This window comes from Mercurialis annua, linkage group LG1-X, assembly GCF_937616625.2.
Source record: "Mercurialis annua linkage group LG1-X, ddMerAnnu1.2, whole genome shotgun sequence".
NCBI lineage: Eukaryota > Viridiplantae > Streptophyta > Magnoliopsida > Malpighiales > Euphorbiaceae > Mercurialis > Mercurialis annua.
In genome coordinates this window covers 64,225,734-64,243,145 of record NC_065570.1, presented here as the reverse complement: position 1 = coordinate 64,243,145, position 17,412 = coordinate 64,225,734, and the positions used below count along the sequence as shown (strand labels likewise).

Here is a 17,412-nt window from a genome sequence, read left to right as displayed (position 1 = left end):
CAACTTTTCAATAATAATAATAATAATAACACAACTAGCAATTTAATATAATGCAGATATATATTGACTTAAATTAAACAAATTAGAGATTTGCATGCATGTAAGTACAGCCATGTGCTAGCTACTTGCAAAAATGTTTTTTTTTCAATTTTCATTTTCAGTTTATAATAAATCCCATTGAAAAAAATGTCATCTTAATTAATACATAATATATACACTCCACATAACTTTACTGATTTATTCATAAAAAAAAAACGTTATCAGAAAACAAACTCAGAGAACAAAATTTATATTAAATTGAATTGTAAAAATTACAAATTAAAAAATAAATTTACAGCTACTACTCTATTTATACACAGCTGAAAACCGTTTCTAATATCATGTTGAACACACAATGAAGCACCCATGGATTTGATGAGCTGGCTACGAGTTGTCTATTAGCTGGCTATGAGCGGTCTCTGAGCTGGAATTAAAGCACAAGCAGGAGGATGAAATTTTGTATAATCAGAGTTGAGCATGCTTGATGAGCAGAGAAGTGTCTACACTATTACCCCCCCCCCCCCCCAAGCTGGGCATAGGTGTCAAATATGCCGAGCTTGGTAAGAGTTGAGCATGCTTGATGTAGCAGAGAAGCATTTCAACAAAGATAATGTTTGCAATAAAACCTCAATATCGCAGCAGTCAAAAAAAGAAAACGGATATGCTGCAGCTTGAAAAAGAAAAGCCTTCAGCAGCCTTGGTGCATCAGAGTTGCAGGTAGAGCTTATATGACATTCCAACTATAAACATTGTAGATTGCAGTATTGGATCAGCTGCTACGAAGCCTTGAAGTAACTCAGAACCATAATGCCACAATCTTGTAATTTCTGCTTCTTGAACATTATAGACAGCAAGATATTTGTTCAATGTCAAATGGCCAACGTATTGCCAATACACAAGTATAAGATTTCTTCTGTAATATACTAAGAACTCATATGTATTGACTATAATATGTTCCAAGCCCTCCTCATATCACCATTACTAAGCCAAGATGAGCACCATATGAATTAATGCTCTAGGAAAAACTCATTGAGGAGTTTTATCAAACAAGTATAATGAGCATCATTGAAGAGCTTACTTATTTTTGGAATTCAAAATTCTGCTAATTCTGCTCCATATGCAACAAATAGCAAGCCTAATTTGTAACTCTTCATGAAGAAAATGTTTACTACTCTCTCCCTTAATGTACAACCAAAGCTCCTAGAATCCAGTAATGGGATAATGCAATAATTCAACCATAAGCTTGGTGTACGAGTTTAACTCAACAACTCCAAAACAGAAGAAGTTGATTTTGCTGAGTAATTTTATCAAACACAAAATGTGCTCAACTTAAGATCCATTGTCTCCCCAAATAAAAGAACCGATCCTCTCAAAAATTAAGATTCAAACAAATCTTAGAAGTAACACAACACAAAGAACAAGAACTTGATCATAAATCTGAATGAAATGAAAACGAAAATCAAAATGAAATCAAACTCTCAAAAAGTGGAAGAATATGAGAAAAGAATGAAAACAAAAGAGTATATGAACATGAAGATCTGAATCAAATGATTAATTATAAACTGGAATCGGAAGTCAAATGATAGAAATTGATCCTGAAATCAACAAGAATGAATCAGAAAACAAGAACAAAGTCTATAGAGATTGAAATTTGAATCAAATGTGAGCTAAAAACAACACTGATGAACAAAATTGAGTCAAAAATCAATTGTGAGAAGTTGAACTAAATCTGCTTAACAAACAAAATTAGAGCAGATAGTGGATTTACTGAAATCAAAAATTGAAATCAATATCTATGAATTGATAGAAATTTTGAAATGAACCTGAAACTTTCAGTTCATGATAACGAAGAAATGAAATCGATGTTGAACTTGAAATCACAGAACAATGAAGATAATATGCAACTGAAATATGAATCAAACTTCTCATTTGCTGAGTGCGATAAACTGAAACTGAAACTGAACCTTAAATCCACCGATAGTGATGAACAACATATTGCGTTGAACTGAAATCTGAAATTGAAATCGTTGATAGCAACCTTTCAATAGAGAGCTTGAATTTTCAGTACTGATAGCGATGAACTGAAACGAAACTTGAAATTGAAACTCGAGACACTGATAGCAATGCTCGTAAACTGAAATTCAAACCAGATCGCTGGGCCTGGACATCCAGATCGATACAACGGAGAATATACTGAAATCAAAACCACAGAATTGCTGGGACTGTACATCCAAATCAGTTAACCGGAGAAGAAACTGAAATCGTAGCGGAAACACCGGTGGCAACGCCATCTCCCGGGCTCGGACCCGCTCTGATACCATATCAGAAAACAAACTCAAAGAACAAAATTTATATTGAATTGGATTGTAAAAATTACAAATCAATGAGTAAATTTACAGCTACTATTCTATTTATACACAGTTGAAAACCGTTTCTAATATCATGTTGAACACACAATGAAGTACCCATGGATTTGATGAGCTGGTTACGAGCTGTCTATTAGCTGGCTATGAGCTGTCTCTGAGCTGGAATTAAAACACAAGCAGGAGGATGAAATTTTGTATAATTAGAGTTGAGCATGCTTGATGAGCAGAGAAGCGTATACTCTGTTAAACTTTACTGATTTTGTTATTGTATTTCGTATAAATTGTTGGCATGTACATGATCACTCAATTAATATCCCGGATACGTGGTTTTAGTTTCATTCTTACTGATTTTGTTGTACACTAAACAATTTTTTTTGGAAATAATATTAAAAAATCAGTAAATTCAAGTCTTAATCACTAAAAAGTATCTAAATTTTTTAAATTTTTTAACTTATGGCCCAACTTTAAAAAATATTAAGATGAGTACATTTCTGTTGGAGCCAACTAGGAACATTTGTATATATATAAAAAACTTTTTTGATTTTTTATATTATGACTAAATATATTTTTTCCAATCGAAATATGATTATAAAATTATGATACAATTTATGAAATTAAAAAATTTAGTTATAAATGAAAAAAATTTAAAAAAAATTGTCTTTTTAATGTTTGAATAACCGGCTAAAATTAAAAAAAAAATTTGCTAAAATAATGTCAAAATGGCTTCTTTCTATATAAGTTCGGGTTAAGTCTAAATTGAACGAAAATTAAGAGAAAAAATATTATTTATTACATGAGCTAAAAATGATTGGATAGGATAGAAAACCTCCTAATAAAATAATTAAACAAAGCTGCATCAGATTAAGATAGAAACATAGACATTTGAAAATTAATTCAGTTTTTGCTAAATTACTAATCGGAGGATACCAATTTATTTTGGGAATTCATGAAAACTATTTTTAATGTTTGATGCAATATTTTAAAAACTGAACCGATAACTGAATAGGTGGCCGAACCGGTGAGGCCATCAGTTTTCGATTCAACCGGTTTAATGACCGAATTAACCGGTTTAAGAAATTTTTTAAATAAAACTAAAAAAATTATTAATGCAATAAGCATAAATGAGGTAGTAAAATACCATAAGGAAATCCCACATCCACTAAGAGAAGACGAATATGCTGGAAACACTATAAATAGCACACGAGTCCATGCGTTCAAAGATACGACAAATCCGAATTAATATATACTCTTCTTATTGACACAGCCAACTGGCTAGAGCTTCGGAGTGGTCACGGAGTCTCAGACCCGCCATAACCTATCATTTTTCTATTGTCCACCTTGCAGAACCCAAGACGCACGTCAGAGACGGAGGCAAGGTAGGGCCAGGCAGGGCCTGGGCCCTACCTCACCTTGCAAAAGAAATATTACTTACACTATTACTAATCTGATTTGGCCTCATCTTGAAAAAACATTATTACTTAAAACTACCACTAACCTAATTAATGGATTAACTTATGCTTTTTAACTTTGAACTGGATACTTTGGACTTAATAAAGAAAATTCATTCTCTTCGTTAACTATTATTATAGAGTAAAATCTATGTAATTTACATGAGCTTATAATAATTTATCTTTATATATAATGTTTATTGTATCCAGTTTAATAAAAAATAAATTATTATTCCTTCCGTTCTAAAATAATAGTACATTTAACTCTATTTTAAAACTTATTGATATTTATAATAATTATTTTTATTTTTATGATTATATTCTATAAATAAATTAATAAGGAATAAATATAGAAAAATGCTATTTTTAATATTTTAAAATAATATATACTACGAACTAAAAATATTTCTCAAATGCGAGTAATATTACAGACCGAAGGAATTATTAAAAAATAAAAAGTGTATATCAAAGTCGAATTATTCATATTGCACGCTCATTATTCAAATTAAGTTTTAATTCTAAACTCTTCAACATTTTTCTATTGAAAAACACATCCTTAATTTTCTAGTTATTTTCAAATATAGTAAATTTAACGTGTTTTTTACTTTTTATTTTATTTTAAGTTAAAAAAATAAATTATTACATTTTTTAGTATATTTTTTTCACGATATGGTATTTTATTTTTTTTAAATTAACTGTGTGCCCTACCTCAATTTTGGGGCTGGCTTCGTCACTGACGCACGTCATACATTCAGATCCATCATTTGGCGCCATCTGTGGGAACTCAACTCCCAGAAAAAGTCTTACTGGTCGGATCCTGAGATGACGAACATTAACAAAGACACCCCAGGACAAACGGCCAGAGAAAAAGGCCCGCTGCAGGGTGGACAAGGAGGATCCATAGAGGACAACACCGCGAACGCCCATAGCACAAGGAGCAACAAGAAGATCTGGAATCGTTTTACAAGAATTTGACAGTCCAACTTTAATACCCCGTACTTTTAAGAGTACCAAGTAAGGTGCAACGAGACATAAGTGCGAGAATTAAATCAAAGACATCAGGATTAAGAGCAAATAATAAGAATTTAGACCGAAGCAGGTCTATTAAAAGTTATCATAAAATAATAATCTAAGTGGGAGTTATTATTTGATTGAATTGTATTTTTAACGGGACTAAATGATAAATGGTAAGTCCCAAGCTCATAAAGTTTATGAGAAAAATCTAGTTATACAAAAATAGAAAAATAACAGTCTTTTTTAAAAAAAAATTAACCGTTTGTTGACATGGAATCACACGCTCAATGTGTGATCAAAACAAAACAAAATGCCAAGGCTTGCTAATGTTGGCGGATCTAGAATAATTTTTTTTCCAACCCAAGCTCAACTTGTAATTCACCTTTAATTTTCCGTCAGTCCGTACTTAACCTGCGTTTAATCCTAATTTCACTACAAACCTGCATCTAATTTTTATTATTTACCTCTATTTCTAAAATAATTCCAATTACAGGCCGGGTTGGAGTCTATCCTAACTCAAGGGTGGTTCCGCCCGTACTTGCTGACATGGCATTACACACGGAGTCTGTCTGTGTTCATATTAAGGAGCAAGTGGTATCAGGAACCAAGTGCAACAGAACCTCAAATCGTTTAAAAAGAGAGAAATTAGGTAATTATTCACCGTCATTGATCATATTAAAATGAAGAAGAACGCCATAACCATAGCGACATATTGATCGATTGTGAGGTCAGTGTGATTGAGTCAATTTGGTACGGCATTGTACTTGTGATATTATTACTCTAACTCAAAATTATTTACATCATGTTTATTTTTCTTTTTCTTTTTCTTTTTGTAAGTCAAATAGGAGTATAATAAACCTGTACTTTACCAAAAGGTTGTGATTTTTTTTCTTTCTATTATTTTAAATGGAAGAGACGGTTAAATTTTTAATTAAAATCTTCATATATTTTTTAGTATAACAATTTTATCACTATATTAATAATTAGGCCTAATAGTAAAAAAAATCCAAAGTTTTACGACTTGTTGTAATTATATCCAAACATTTTAATTTTTGCAATAAAATCCAAATTGCATTTTTTTGTTGCAATAATATCCAAATTGTATTTTTTGTAGCAATAATAGTTAAATTGATGGCTAAACTTGTTGTTTTCAATTAAAATATTATGCTATTATTAATTTTTGATGCATAATAATATAGTAAAAGTTCCAAGAAATGGCAAAAAAACTCAAAAAAATTCACATAAAAAGTGCAATTTGGATATTATTGCAACAAAATAATATAATTTAGATATTATTGTAAAAATTAAAAGGTTTGGATAAAATTGAAACAAGTCGTAAAGGTTTAAGTTTTTTTTTTTCATTAAGCCTAATAATTACGGCTATATTTTATTTGAATTCTTAATTATAAAAAGATGTATAAAATATTTCATTCATATTTTTTTATTTTTAGAAAATGAACTTATATATCCAAAAATTATAGTATACTTGTTAAAAATACCATGAATAATTTTTTTAACAAGTTCGGTTCAGTAATTTTATAACTCACATCAATTATATGCAACCAAAAAACAGGGCAGAATCAAGACTCCAACTTAGGAGGGTCGAAATTTTTGCATTCGGTTATTTAGAAAAATCTCAAATGACAGTAAACACGGTATAAATGTGGTAATTTGTACTTGTAGGGTGCGATTTTAACCGCCCCTACAAGGAAAAAAACCGTGCCTAACACTGTATGGGCGATTAAAACCGTCTCTATAAGAAAACAAATCCCTATATTATGTATTTTTATTAAAAAAATTCCGGCTAGGAGGGTTGGACGTATAAGAAAAAAATCCCTATAATTTATTAATTGTTCCGTTGGACATTTGCATGTTTGATGTCTTTTGATGATATAATTTTATGTTTCAGTATGTCGAACCTGTACTGGATCAAAATTGTTTAACATTTGTTCGATCTTCGTTTTTCAAACTTCTTGATGAATTAATGTTATTGTTGTATTATGAAAGTAATTTTATTACGGAACACGTTAAAGATGAAAGTTCTAAGAATATAAAGGTGTTAGAAAATTTTCAGCCTTTAAATTCACTGTATTTTTACGCCATCAAAATTCCATTTTAAATTTATATTTTTTTGAGTTGTTTTACTTCAAGTAGGATCAATTGTTCGATTAAATTTAATTTTTAAATATTTGTATCATCGATTTAATATTTATCTTAAAACTCTAACTTTTCATTAAAAAATCCTAGCAATGTATAAAAAGATCTAGCAATATATAAATTATAATGCAAAAAGTTTACTATATAAATTAGGTAAGGTTGTGAGGTAGGGATGTAAGTCAACTCGTACCAACATGTACGGCTGTGGCTCATGCTGTTCTTTTGCTAATTTAAGTTGACAATAACCATCGTGACTGTCACTGTTTTTCTTAATTATTTAAGAAAATAGAAATAAGAAATTTAAAACGTAATAATTTAACAATACTCCTATTATAATTAGGTTTACAGATACATCCAACATCACCAGTCCTTATCACCTTGAGAGGCAATGTTTAATTAAGTTTAGTCAAGCAAACTAATTAGATCATATAAATACTCCTCTATTTTTTTATATACATAATAACATGTTCTTTTTCTTTCTTTTTAGTTATTTAATTTCTTCCATCTCTATATTAATTAATTAATAGGAGGAGTACACCAGATCTTGCGAAGTCAAATTTGTAGTTCATCAAGCAATTAAGATGTGTTTGCTATTTTATGGTGTTGAGATTTGGGAATTTCATTTAATTGATTGTTGAATTCATATTAGATTTGTGGTTTTGAATATTTATTCCAATTTAATTTTAATTTTTTATGTATTTATGAGAAAATTTGAGCATATATGATAATCTAAAGTGATGATTATTATTGTGCAAGTTGTATGCTTTTTTTTCTTTAAGTGGTTAGAGACACACAAAAAAATTCACCAAATGAGCATTTTGTCCATTTGAATGAATGGAGTGTAATAAGATTATGGCTTAAAAGGCCAAAAGAAATCGGACATTTTTATAAATTTTATCAAAACTTTCAAAATTTATAAATTTATTGTAATTTAATAACTACCTTGCAATTTTATCTAATTATTTTTAATTAAATTTAATTGATTTTCAATTGATTTCATAATTCTTTAATATAGGATAAACTCCAACATATATGATTAAATTATGACTTCTGACGAACCGTATAGCTAGTTTAGATCTTATCAAATGCCATTATTTTTGCCCGTCTTGATGAAAAACATCCTTAAAAAAAACAAATCTCGCTTTTACTAACCACCTTTTTTTGTTGCAAGTTTGGCCATCAATTTAACTATTATTTTTTTTCCATTAAGTGTATCATTAATAATCTTAAGCCTAACTAAAAAGCCGCTATTTAATTTATTAATGATTGTATTAGTATATTTAGACAATTATGTAATTTAGATTTTAAATTTATAAGGCGGTCTAACAATCAAGATCATCCTGAGTAACGAACAAAAGAGGCGGCTGAGGGTGCCCCTTAGATCCGCCCATGCTTGCAATTAGGGTAAGTAAGTGAGTCCAAATATAGCTAATCTAATTTGCCAAGAAATTAAAGAGATATCCTTTTCTTAAACAAAGGGTAAGTAAGTGAGTCCAAATCTAGCTAATCTCATTGCCAATTATTAGGCTACTTCTCCAATTTTAGGTTATATAACAGAAATGGCTATTTTTCATCCTAAATAATTAATTTTTGTCCTATATAAATTGATAAACATCAAGTGAAAGACTTTAATGATAAGGCTTAATTATTTAAAAATCACCCACCTTGTAACTTTTTTTCATTTATACCATGACCTAAATTTTTTTTCAATTGTACCCTATTTTCAATTTTTATGTTTCATTTGTATCCCAAAATTAAAAAATTTGATAATTTAATTAATTTAAGGATGAAAATATTAAAAACAAGATACATAAATGATTAATATTAACATTTTATCAGAATATAGGTTAAAAAGAAAGGACTAATTTAAACTCTTTTTTAAAAAAATAGGTCAATTTAACTAATTAGGGTAGAGATGAAACATAAAAATCGAAAATAGGGTACAACTGAAAATTTTCCTACGTCATGGTATAAATGAAAAAAATTATAAGATGGGTGGTTTTTAAGTAATTAGGGCTAATAATTATAATAATAATCCATAGCATTGATGCTTTATCAGACCGTACCATAAGGATAATCCATGTGATATTTTGGAAAGGCACGATGAACCTTCCTTAGCTATAATATATTACTACTATTATATGAATATGACTCATCAAACAATCACAATAGTAGAGAAATTCTTAGGTAGACTCGGTCTACCACGTCATCCGTAGACTAACCTATCACATGATGACACGTCATTAAAATGATGGCAATCTTGTAAATTCGTTTTTTACTTATTTACACCTTTAAATAGTAATATTACAAGATTGCCATCATTTTAATGACGTGTCATCATGTGATAGGTTTGGTATACGGATGACGTGGTAGACCGAGTCTACCTAAGAATTTCTCCACAATAGTAATTAAATGATTAGGAATCTTCATTAATACATAAACATGAGTAACTTATAACGTCAACTTGTTTTTATCTATAATTATATAGAAATTAATTGTTCCAAAAGTATTGGTGTTTGACTTCTCAAACTCTCTTTTTATGGTAAATACAAATGGGTTGGTTTGATTAATTTAATTGTCATGAACGATTGAAAAAATAAGTGAAATGAAACCAACAGATACTGAAATGAAACCAATAAATTTGAATTGAATTTTTGATTTAGGTTTGAACTGGCCAATTTTTAATACTAATTTTGTAATTTCAATAAATATATGTATATTATTTTTATTCATAATATATTACTTCTTCCTTTCCAAAATAATTTATTTATAATTAATTTTATTTTAGAAAATGTATTTTATTAATTTATTTTTAGTATTGATATTCCTAATTAATATTAAACGACTCTCTAAATTTTTAATATTTCTTTGATATCAATATAAAATAAGTAAAAATATAATAAGAAACTAATAAATATATATTATAATATAAAAAGTGACTTATTTAAGATAGGATGAAAAAGAATAAGTCTATTATTATGATCGAAAGAGAGGCAGTGTATTTATATTAATAGTTTAATTAAAATCTCTTAAATTCCAGTAGTGTTATTAAAAATTAAATTTTTAAACATTAAATTAAATTAGTCTTTCTGATCTAATTTATTTGATAAAAGGTATTACAACGGTAAATTTTAAAACTATGTTTACTATTATTTATTATAATCATATAATCAAATATGTTAGAGGCTACATATTTAGTATTTATGTAAAAATGCAATGCAACGCCAATTAAAAAAAGACCTAACTATTTTTTAAATTCAAACCTTTGTATTTTTTTTCAATTACGAACCAAATTTTTTAATTTTTACCTTATACCCAATTTTGAAAGCTTTTTTTGCAATTATCTCCGGAACTTTAAATTTTTATTCTTAAATCCAAACTTTGGTGTTCTTTATCAATTACGATAAAAAAAATTAAAAATACTGTCTAACTTCTAAAAATAGTACTAAGAACGTTTGGCCGCAATTGATAAAAATTGCAAAGGTTTCAATTTAAAAAAATAAAATTAAAAATTTTGACATAATTGCAAAAGAAAAAATTTCAAATTGGATATAATTATAAAAATTAAAAAAATTGATTGTACTTGATAAAAAAACGTAAAAATTTGAATTTAAAATATAGTTTAGCCTACAAAAATGATATAGTATAAGTTATAGCTATAAGGAAAATAGATTTGGTTATTAAACATCTAAAACCACAAACAAATTAATGGGTTTTTGACGGATCTGTGCCTACGGGCTTTTAAAAATTCCATTTTAGTGCCTGTGTGGAAATTAATTCCACATTTGTACCTGGGTCCACGTCATCCGCGATTTAATATTGCGGATGACATGGCAATCCGCGATATTAAATCGCGGATGATGTTAAGTTAGGTTAATCTGTGGATTAACCTAACTTAAATGCCATCCGCGAATTAATTTCGCGGATGGCATTTACAGATTCCCTGCCATTGGCAGGGAATCTGTTGACCGTTGGAAGCACAGCTTCCAACGGTCAACAATTGAATGCAATCCGCGATATTAAATCGCGGATTGCATTCTATAAAATGGGGGCTCACAGCCCTCATTTTTCTCACACCAAACAAATCTCTCTCAATTATAATGTCTCAAGCGGCGGTTTAGAGCGGATTTTATTTTTATAGCGGTTCGATTAAAAATTTATTTTTGAAGAGTTTTATTATTTTGGCACTATTGGAGGAGGACTACAAGAGGTAAATTTACTTTTCATTTTTTATTGTTATATTAAATTAGAAAAAAATAGATTAATATAACTTAAATGTTAGGTTTTTAATTACTATTTATTAAGTAATTGTACGTTAAAAAAATACGAGGTTTTAGTATAATATGTTATATTTTTCAATTAGTCATTGTTAGCAAAAATGTAGGTGTTATTATAGTTTATTGAGAAATATTAATTTAGTGAAATATTAATTTTTTTTAAAAATAGTAATAATTGTGAAAAATGACAACAAATAGTTTACACTATGAAAAATGAAAAAAAAATATTGCTAAAAAAATAGACTTTATTTAATGAATTTGAAAAAATGCTAAAATAAGTTGGATGTATATTTATTTTGATAAAATTTGTAGCAATAACGACTATGAACCTATCGTTTGTGATATGGTGCAATGGTCGTATGGTAAGCTCTCCGGCTGGAGTAGAATACCAGGGCGGCCGTCGGGTGGATATGCCAATTATTGATAGGATGAATTTTGAAGAATTGAGAAATATTTGTATAAGGGCAGTCGCTACGGACTCGGAAGTGGAGATTACAAAAATCTACTTTCGGCTTCCAAAAATTGAAAGTGGTCGTATTGTCTCCTACTCGTTGTACTCAGTAGAAAACAACGAGCATATTTTTGGAATTTTGAGAGAGACGATGCGGTACTGAGGGCTTGATACTTTAGAATTTTACGTCGAGTATCGTACTGTCGTTTGTCACGATGTCTCTGTGGATCAGTTGGTTCTGAGTGAATCGAGTGGGTCGGAGATAGGGAGTGATGAAGATGAAGATGATGAAGAGGATTTTTTTGGTTGCGAGGAAGAGGCAGAAGAGCAAGAGGATTGCAATGATCATGATTCTGGAGAAGACACAGTGTACCAATCGCAACTCCCAGAAGGTTTTAACCATGTCAATTTGGATGATTTTGATGTGGCACCAGAATCTGATGAGAACCTTATGTGGAATCCTGGGATGGAGTTCCAAATTGGGATGATCTTCCCAAATCGTGCTTCTGTTCAGGCATGCGCTACTGCTTATTCTGTTGAGAATGGGAGGGAGCACAAAAGTCGTCGGACAACCAACTATACTGTTGTGTTTGCATGTAGGTATAATCCTATTTGCAAATGGTGGCTGCATGCAACTCTGCTTCAAGCAACTCATACGTGGACATGCACAAAATATATCGGGCCGCATACGTGCAATGAGCTGGTGCCAAATGCTAATCATAGAAATTTTGGGGCACGAGAAATTGTGAAATACGTGCGGAGGGAAGTGATGGAGCAGCGTGACATACGCGTTAATACCCTTATTGCTGGCATTTGGGATGAACATAGAGTGAGACCTCCATATAAAAGAATGTGGTATGCAAAGGAGAAGGCAATTGCTTCTGTTTACGGGGACTGGCATGAATCCTTCGGATGTATCAATGACATAATGCATAATATGGTTCACGTAAATCCGGGCTCATTCTGGCATGCGGAAGGTATGTAATCATGTTTAACGGTGAATTAAACATTTTATATTCTAACTCTAAAACTTTCTATATTATTTGGCGTAGGCGATGATGTTTACATTAACGGGATGCTTCAGCCGAATATTAGAACGTTCGTTAGAATGTTTTGGACTTTTTTTCCGATGGTTGCTGGATTTCGATTCTGCAAACCTGTTCTGTTTGTCGATGGGACCCATTTGTATGGGAGATACAAGATGACGATGTTGATAGCGTCAGCGATAGATGGAAACAGCCATATAATGCCAGTAGCGTTAGCAATTGTGGAATCAGAAAGTACTGAAAGTTACGAATATTTTCTCGAGCATTTACGGGAACAGGTCATTCTTGGACGGAAGGTTTCCATTATTTCTGATCGCCATGCTGGCATTTTAGCAGTTCTGAGGCGTCCTGAATGGGCTGATGTTCCGCACAAATTCTGCATAAGGCACTTGGCCAGTAATTTCAATACTCACATTAGGGACAAGTCGTTGAAAAAATTGATGGAGAAAGCAGGTATTTTTTCGAACATAAGATTGTAGTTTGATAATATTTTAATGTGCATTTACATTGATGTCAAATAATGCGTAGGTCGGGCATATCAGAAGAAAAAATACAAAAGATATATGGAAGTCATGAGGATAAAAAGCCCAGAAGGTTATGCATGGTTAACCGACGAGCATCGACCGAAAGAAAAATGGTCAAGGGCCCACGACCATCGAGGACAGCGCCACAACGTGATGACAACAAATTATGCCGAGTCGGTCAATGCGACCCTAAGGAACATTAGGGGGCTTCCAATTTCATCAATGCTTGAGACTTTAATTAAAAAGCTTGTCAACATGTTCGTAAGGCGTAGGACGACCTATTCACAGTTGATTGCTAAGGGGGTTCAATACACTCCAATCCTGGACCACATATTGAAGAAACGGGTTGCGAAGGCCCGTCATCATACCAGTCAGACATATGACCGTACCACCATGACAGCCCAAGTGGTCACTGGGACGAACCACAGGACCGGAAGAGGAGGAAACACACATACTGTCAACCTTAGTCAAAAAAAATGCACGTGCGGTAAGTTCCAGCAGCTGAAGTTGCCTTGCTCTCATGCGATTGCCCTGTGTGCAAAGGAGAAATTAAACCCTCACGACTACGTCAGCTGGCACTATGAAACGAAGAATGCAATCCAATGTTGGGACACCCCTTTCATTCCATTGCGTGACCGCGAGTGCTGGAGGATCCCTAACATGCCTTCTTTCGTTCCAAATCTTCAATGGGAAAGACAGAGGGGGCGACCGGTTAATCGTCGCTTCAGGAACGAGATGGATCAGGAGTATAGAGAAGATCCAAGTTCTCTTTGGTGTAGTAGATGTTCTAGTTTCGGCCGCCAGGCACAAGTTTGTATTAATGCTGCTAGGAACCCAGGAAATTAGAATTAGTTGTAATGTTTAACTTTTCAATTTCATGTTGGTTGTAATTTATGTAATTTGTGTTGCTTTTCATTTTAATTTAGTTTATGTTTTGACCTAATTCTTTCTGTGCAGATTGTTTGGCAGCCATACACCGACGATCTCCTCAGATCCATACCCTCCCAGTACCTTGCGGGTTCAGAAGTTTGGCATGCTCGGGTACCCTTGATTTACTACAACATTGTGGAGTGGCACCAGCCAGATAGAGTATTGCAGCAGTTTGGGCTTATTCAGCCTATCCCTCTGGCCCCAGTGCAAGATCACCGCCTCCATTCCCTCCTTTACAAGAGCAGCAACAACTACATGGAGATCCTCGGGTATTACGTACTGATTTGGCTCCACAGGGAGTCACATGTCGTTGGCGGTTACCGTTTTGAGCGTCCACCACACTACCATTCCCAGTACATGGAGTGGTATCGGAGACACACCCGGAGGTGGATTACCTGGCAGGGTGCAGCTGACGGTTCGAGTGTACGTAACTTTTTTTTTTTACAAATTTACAATTACATTTTCCACTTTCTATATATTTACCGATTACTGTTTTCCCTTGTATAGCGTGATTTGGCGGAGATGGTCCACGTCCGGAGATCTAGCCGTGACTCCATAATTGGGTCCGCTGCACGCAGTTCACAAATGGCGTACATGGAGGATCGTCGGGATGTCACTCTTCCACCGCCTGAGCCAGCAGTCCCGGCATTTGTACTGCCTCCTCTCACTCCTTTGACGGTTGACTTGGATTCCATTCACGGTCGTCGTAGACAACGGCCTACACCACGCCAGCCTCGCCAGCGGCCAGATCAGCCTATACCGCCCCCTGTGTACTATCATTACGATGCAGGAGAGAGCTCGCAGACACGACAGAACTATTGCGGGCCTACTCAGTTTCAGGGTGACGGTTCACAGTTTCAGCAGCACTCGCAGGTATTGCGTACTTTATTATGTTATTTTGCATAATAGTTTCACTTTATTTTAAAATACAAGTTAATAAATGTTGATTCTTATATTTTTAATTTTATTCTTTATTACAGGTCCCTCCGACCTCATCGTTTCCGGTACCACCGTCATCCGGGCCGTTCTTTTACTCCTCTGAACAAACGCCGTATACCACTCCTTTGACAGAGCCGGCTCAGTATCGACAGGCTACACCACCCCCATTTCAGGCACCTCAGCATGGTCAACCTTCTACCCCCTCTGATCAGGGTTACCGGCCCGTGTTTTCTTGGTTCGATCAACCGTCAGCGTCACATTCGCGTCCCTCCCATTCCACCCCGGTCGCGGATCCGTCGCAGATGTTTTTTTCTCTATCAGAGGCTTGGTTGAACAGTCCAGGTCTCGGGGAGGGGGGCTCTTTCGAGGCGTTACAGTCCGGTAGTATTCAGTTTTCGGGTCCGTCCTTCAGCCTCCTTCCGCAGTCACAGGAGGCACCGACTACTGCACCGGCTGCAGATGATCAGGAGCTATCCCTAGACGATGATCACGAGAGCGAGGGCGCGCCAGGTGACAGATCGGGTGATAGACAGTATCGCGATCTTACTGAGAGCAGTCTGCGCCGCAGGCAAGATATGAGGTACGATATGAGGACTCAACTGGAGAAGAACACTAGATATCGAGATTATTTATGATTTTGTTGTTTTTGTAGACAATTTAAATTTTGTAATCCTACTTTATTTTATCGACTATTCCGTATTATTATATCGTTCATCATTTCATATTGTTTATGCAAATTGTAATTTTTGTATAAACTAGTAAAAACAGAAAAAATAATATACAATGCTAACTAAAAAACGGTTTTTATATTTTATTAGAATTTTAACAAAAAATCTAAAATACGGAATTTATTCAAAAACGCTAACTAAAACAATTTTAGTGATTTTATAGTAATTTTTTTAAAAAAAATAAAAATAAAATGATTGGGTAAATAATACCCAATCATTGTCTCTCTCCAATGATTGGGGAGACAGATTACTGTCTCCCCAATCATTGGGGAGAGATATCGCGGATTGCATCTAATTCGGTTAATTACTCAGAATTGAGTAATTAACATCATCCGCGATTTAATATCGCGGATTGCCAAGTCATCCGCAATATTAAATCGCGGATGACGTGGACCCAGGCACAAATGTGGAATTAATTTCCACACAGGCACTAAAATGGAATTTTTAAAAGTCCGTAGGCACAGATCCGTCAAAAACCCCAAATTAATCAAAAGCCGTTTTTTATCGTTAATCAAAAATCAGTTTACTAACATTTATAACTAAAGTTGCCATACTCATTTCTTTTATTAGCTATAACTATTCATTCATCAAAAAAAAACTATAACTGTTAATTTAGATTTATGAGATTAATTTGATTTGGTTAATTAATAGTTTAATGGTACAGTCTAACTCACAGCTTCAAGATGTCTTTATTACTAATCCAATTACATATTTTAATCTTCAAGCTTATATATATTTGACTTCAACACCAAAGCTTCATATGATCTTCTCCATTCTTATTGGGAGCTTGGCCCCCAACTTTGTAAAATAACATATTAACCTCTATACTTTTATAATATATATATTGGTCCCGCCTATATATTAAAAATGGTTAAGACTATATATTAAAAGTAGGCGGTTGTAAATGGTTAAGACTATATATTAAAAATACCATTTTACCTTTTAAAATTAATAAACTGAAAGAATACTATCACACTCCTTTTTCAAATAAAAAGTGACTGCAAATAAAATTATAGTATAAAATAACTTATAATAAATTTGTATCACAAGTTGAATTTAAAAATATTTTATCTAGTAAATTAGCTTTTATTTTTTTATAATTTTCTTTAATAAATAATAACTATAAAGATGTTTTATAAAAAAATAATTAATTATTGAATAATAGAATTATTAATTATATAACTCTAAAAGAAGATAACTTATAGAAGAAAAAAAATTAATTAGTAGTATTGTTATTTTATTAAATATTAGATATAAGACATTCTTCTGAGGTTCTGGGTTCGACCCAGGCCTCAGCAGCCAGTGAGCTGATTTAAAAAGAAATATATATAATCACAATTAACTCCCGCTAACAAGTAGAATAGGTCTATCTTTGGCAAAAAAAATATATATAAGAGGAGATATTACATTCCTAATTAAACTTAATCATTGAAAAATACTCCACCTGTAGATTCTTTTTCAATTGTACCTCAAAATATTAAATTGACCTCTTT

General features: G+C 32.5%; 1 protein-coding gene across 1 annotated transcript; it reads left to right on the top strand.

Moving 5' to 3' along the window:
- Positions 1 to 14,199: 14,199 nt before the first annotated feature.
- LOC126674799 (uncharacterized) lies at positions 14,200 to 15,826 on the top strand. Its single transcript, XM_056104934.1, has 4 exons — positions 14,200 to 14,208; positions 14,280 to 14,675; positions 14,760 to 15,125; positions 15,233 to 15,826. The coding sequence occupies exons 1-4, from the start codon at positions 14,200 to 14,202 to the stop codon at positions 15,824 to 15,826; spliced, it is 1,365 nt and encodes a 454-aa protein (XP_055960909.1).
- The last annotated feature ends 1,586 nt before the right edge of the window (positions 15,827 to 17,412 follow it).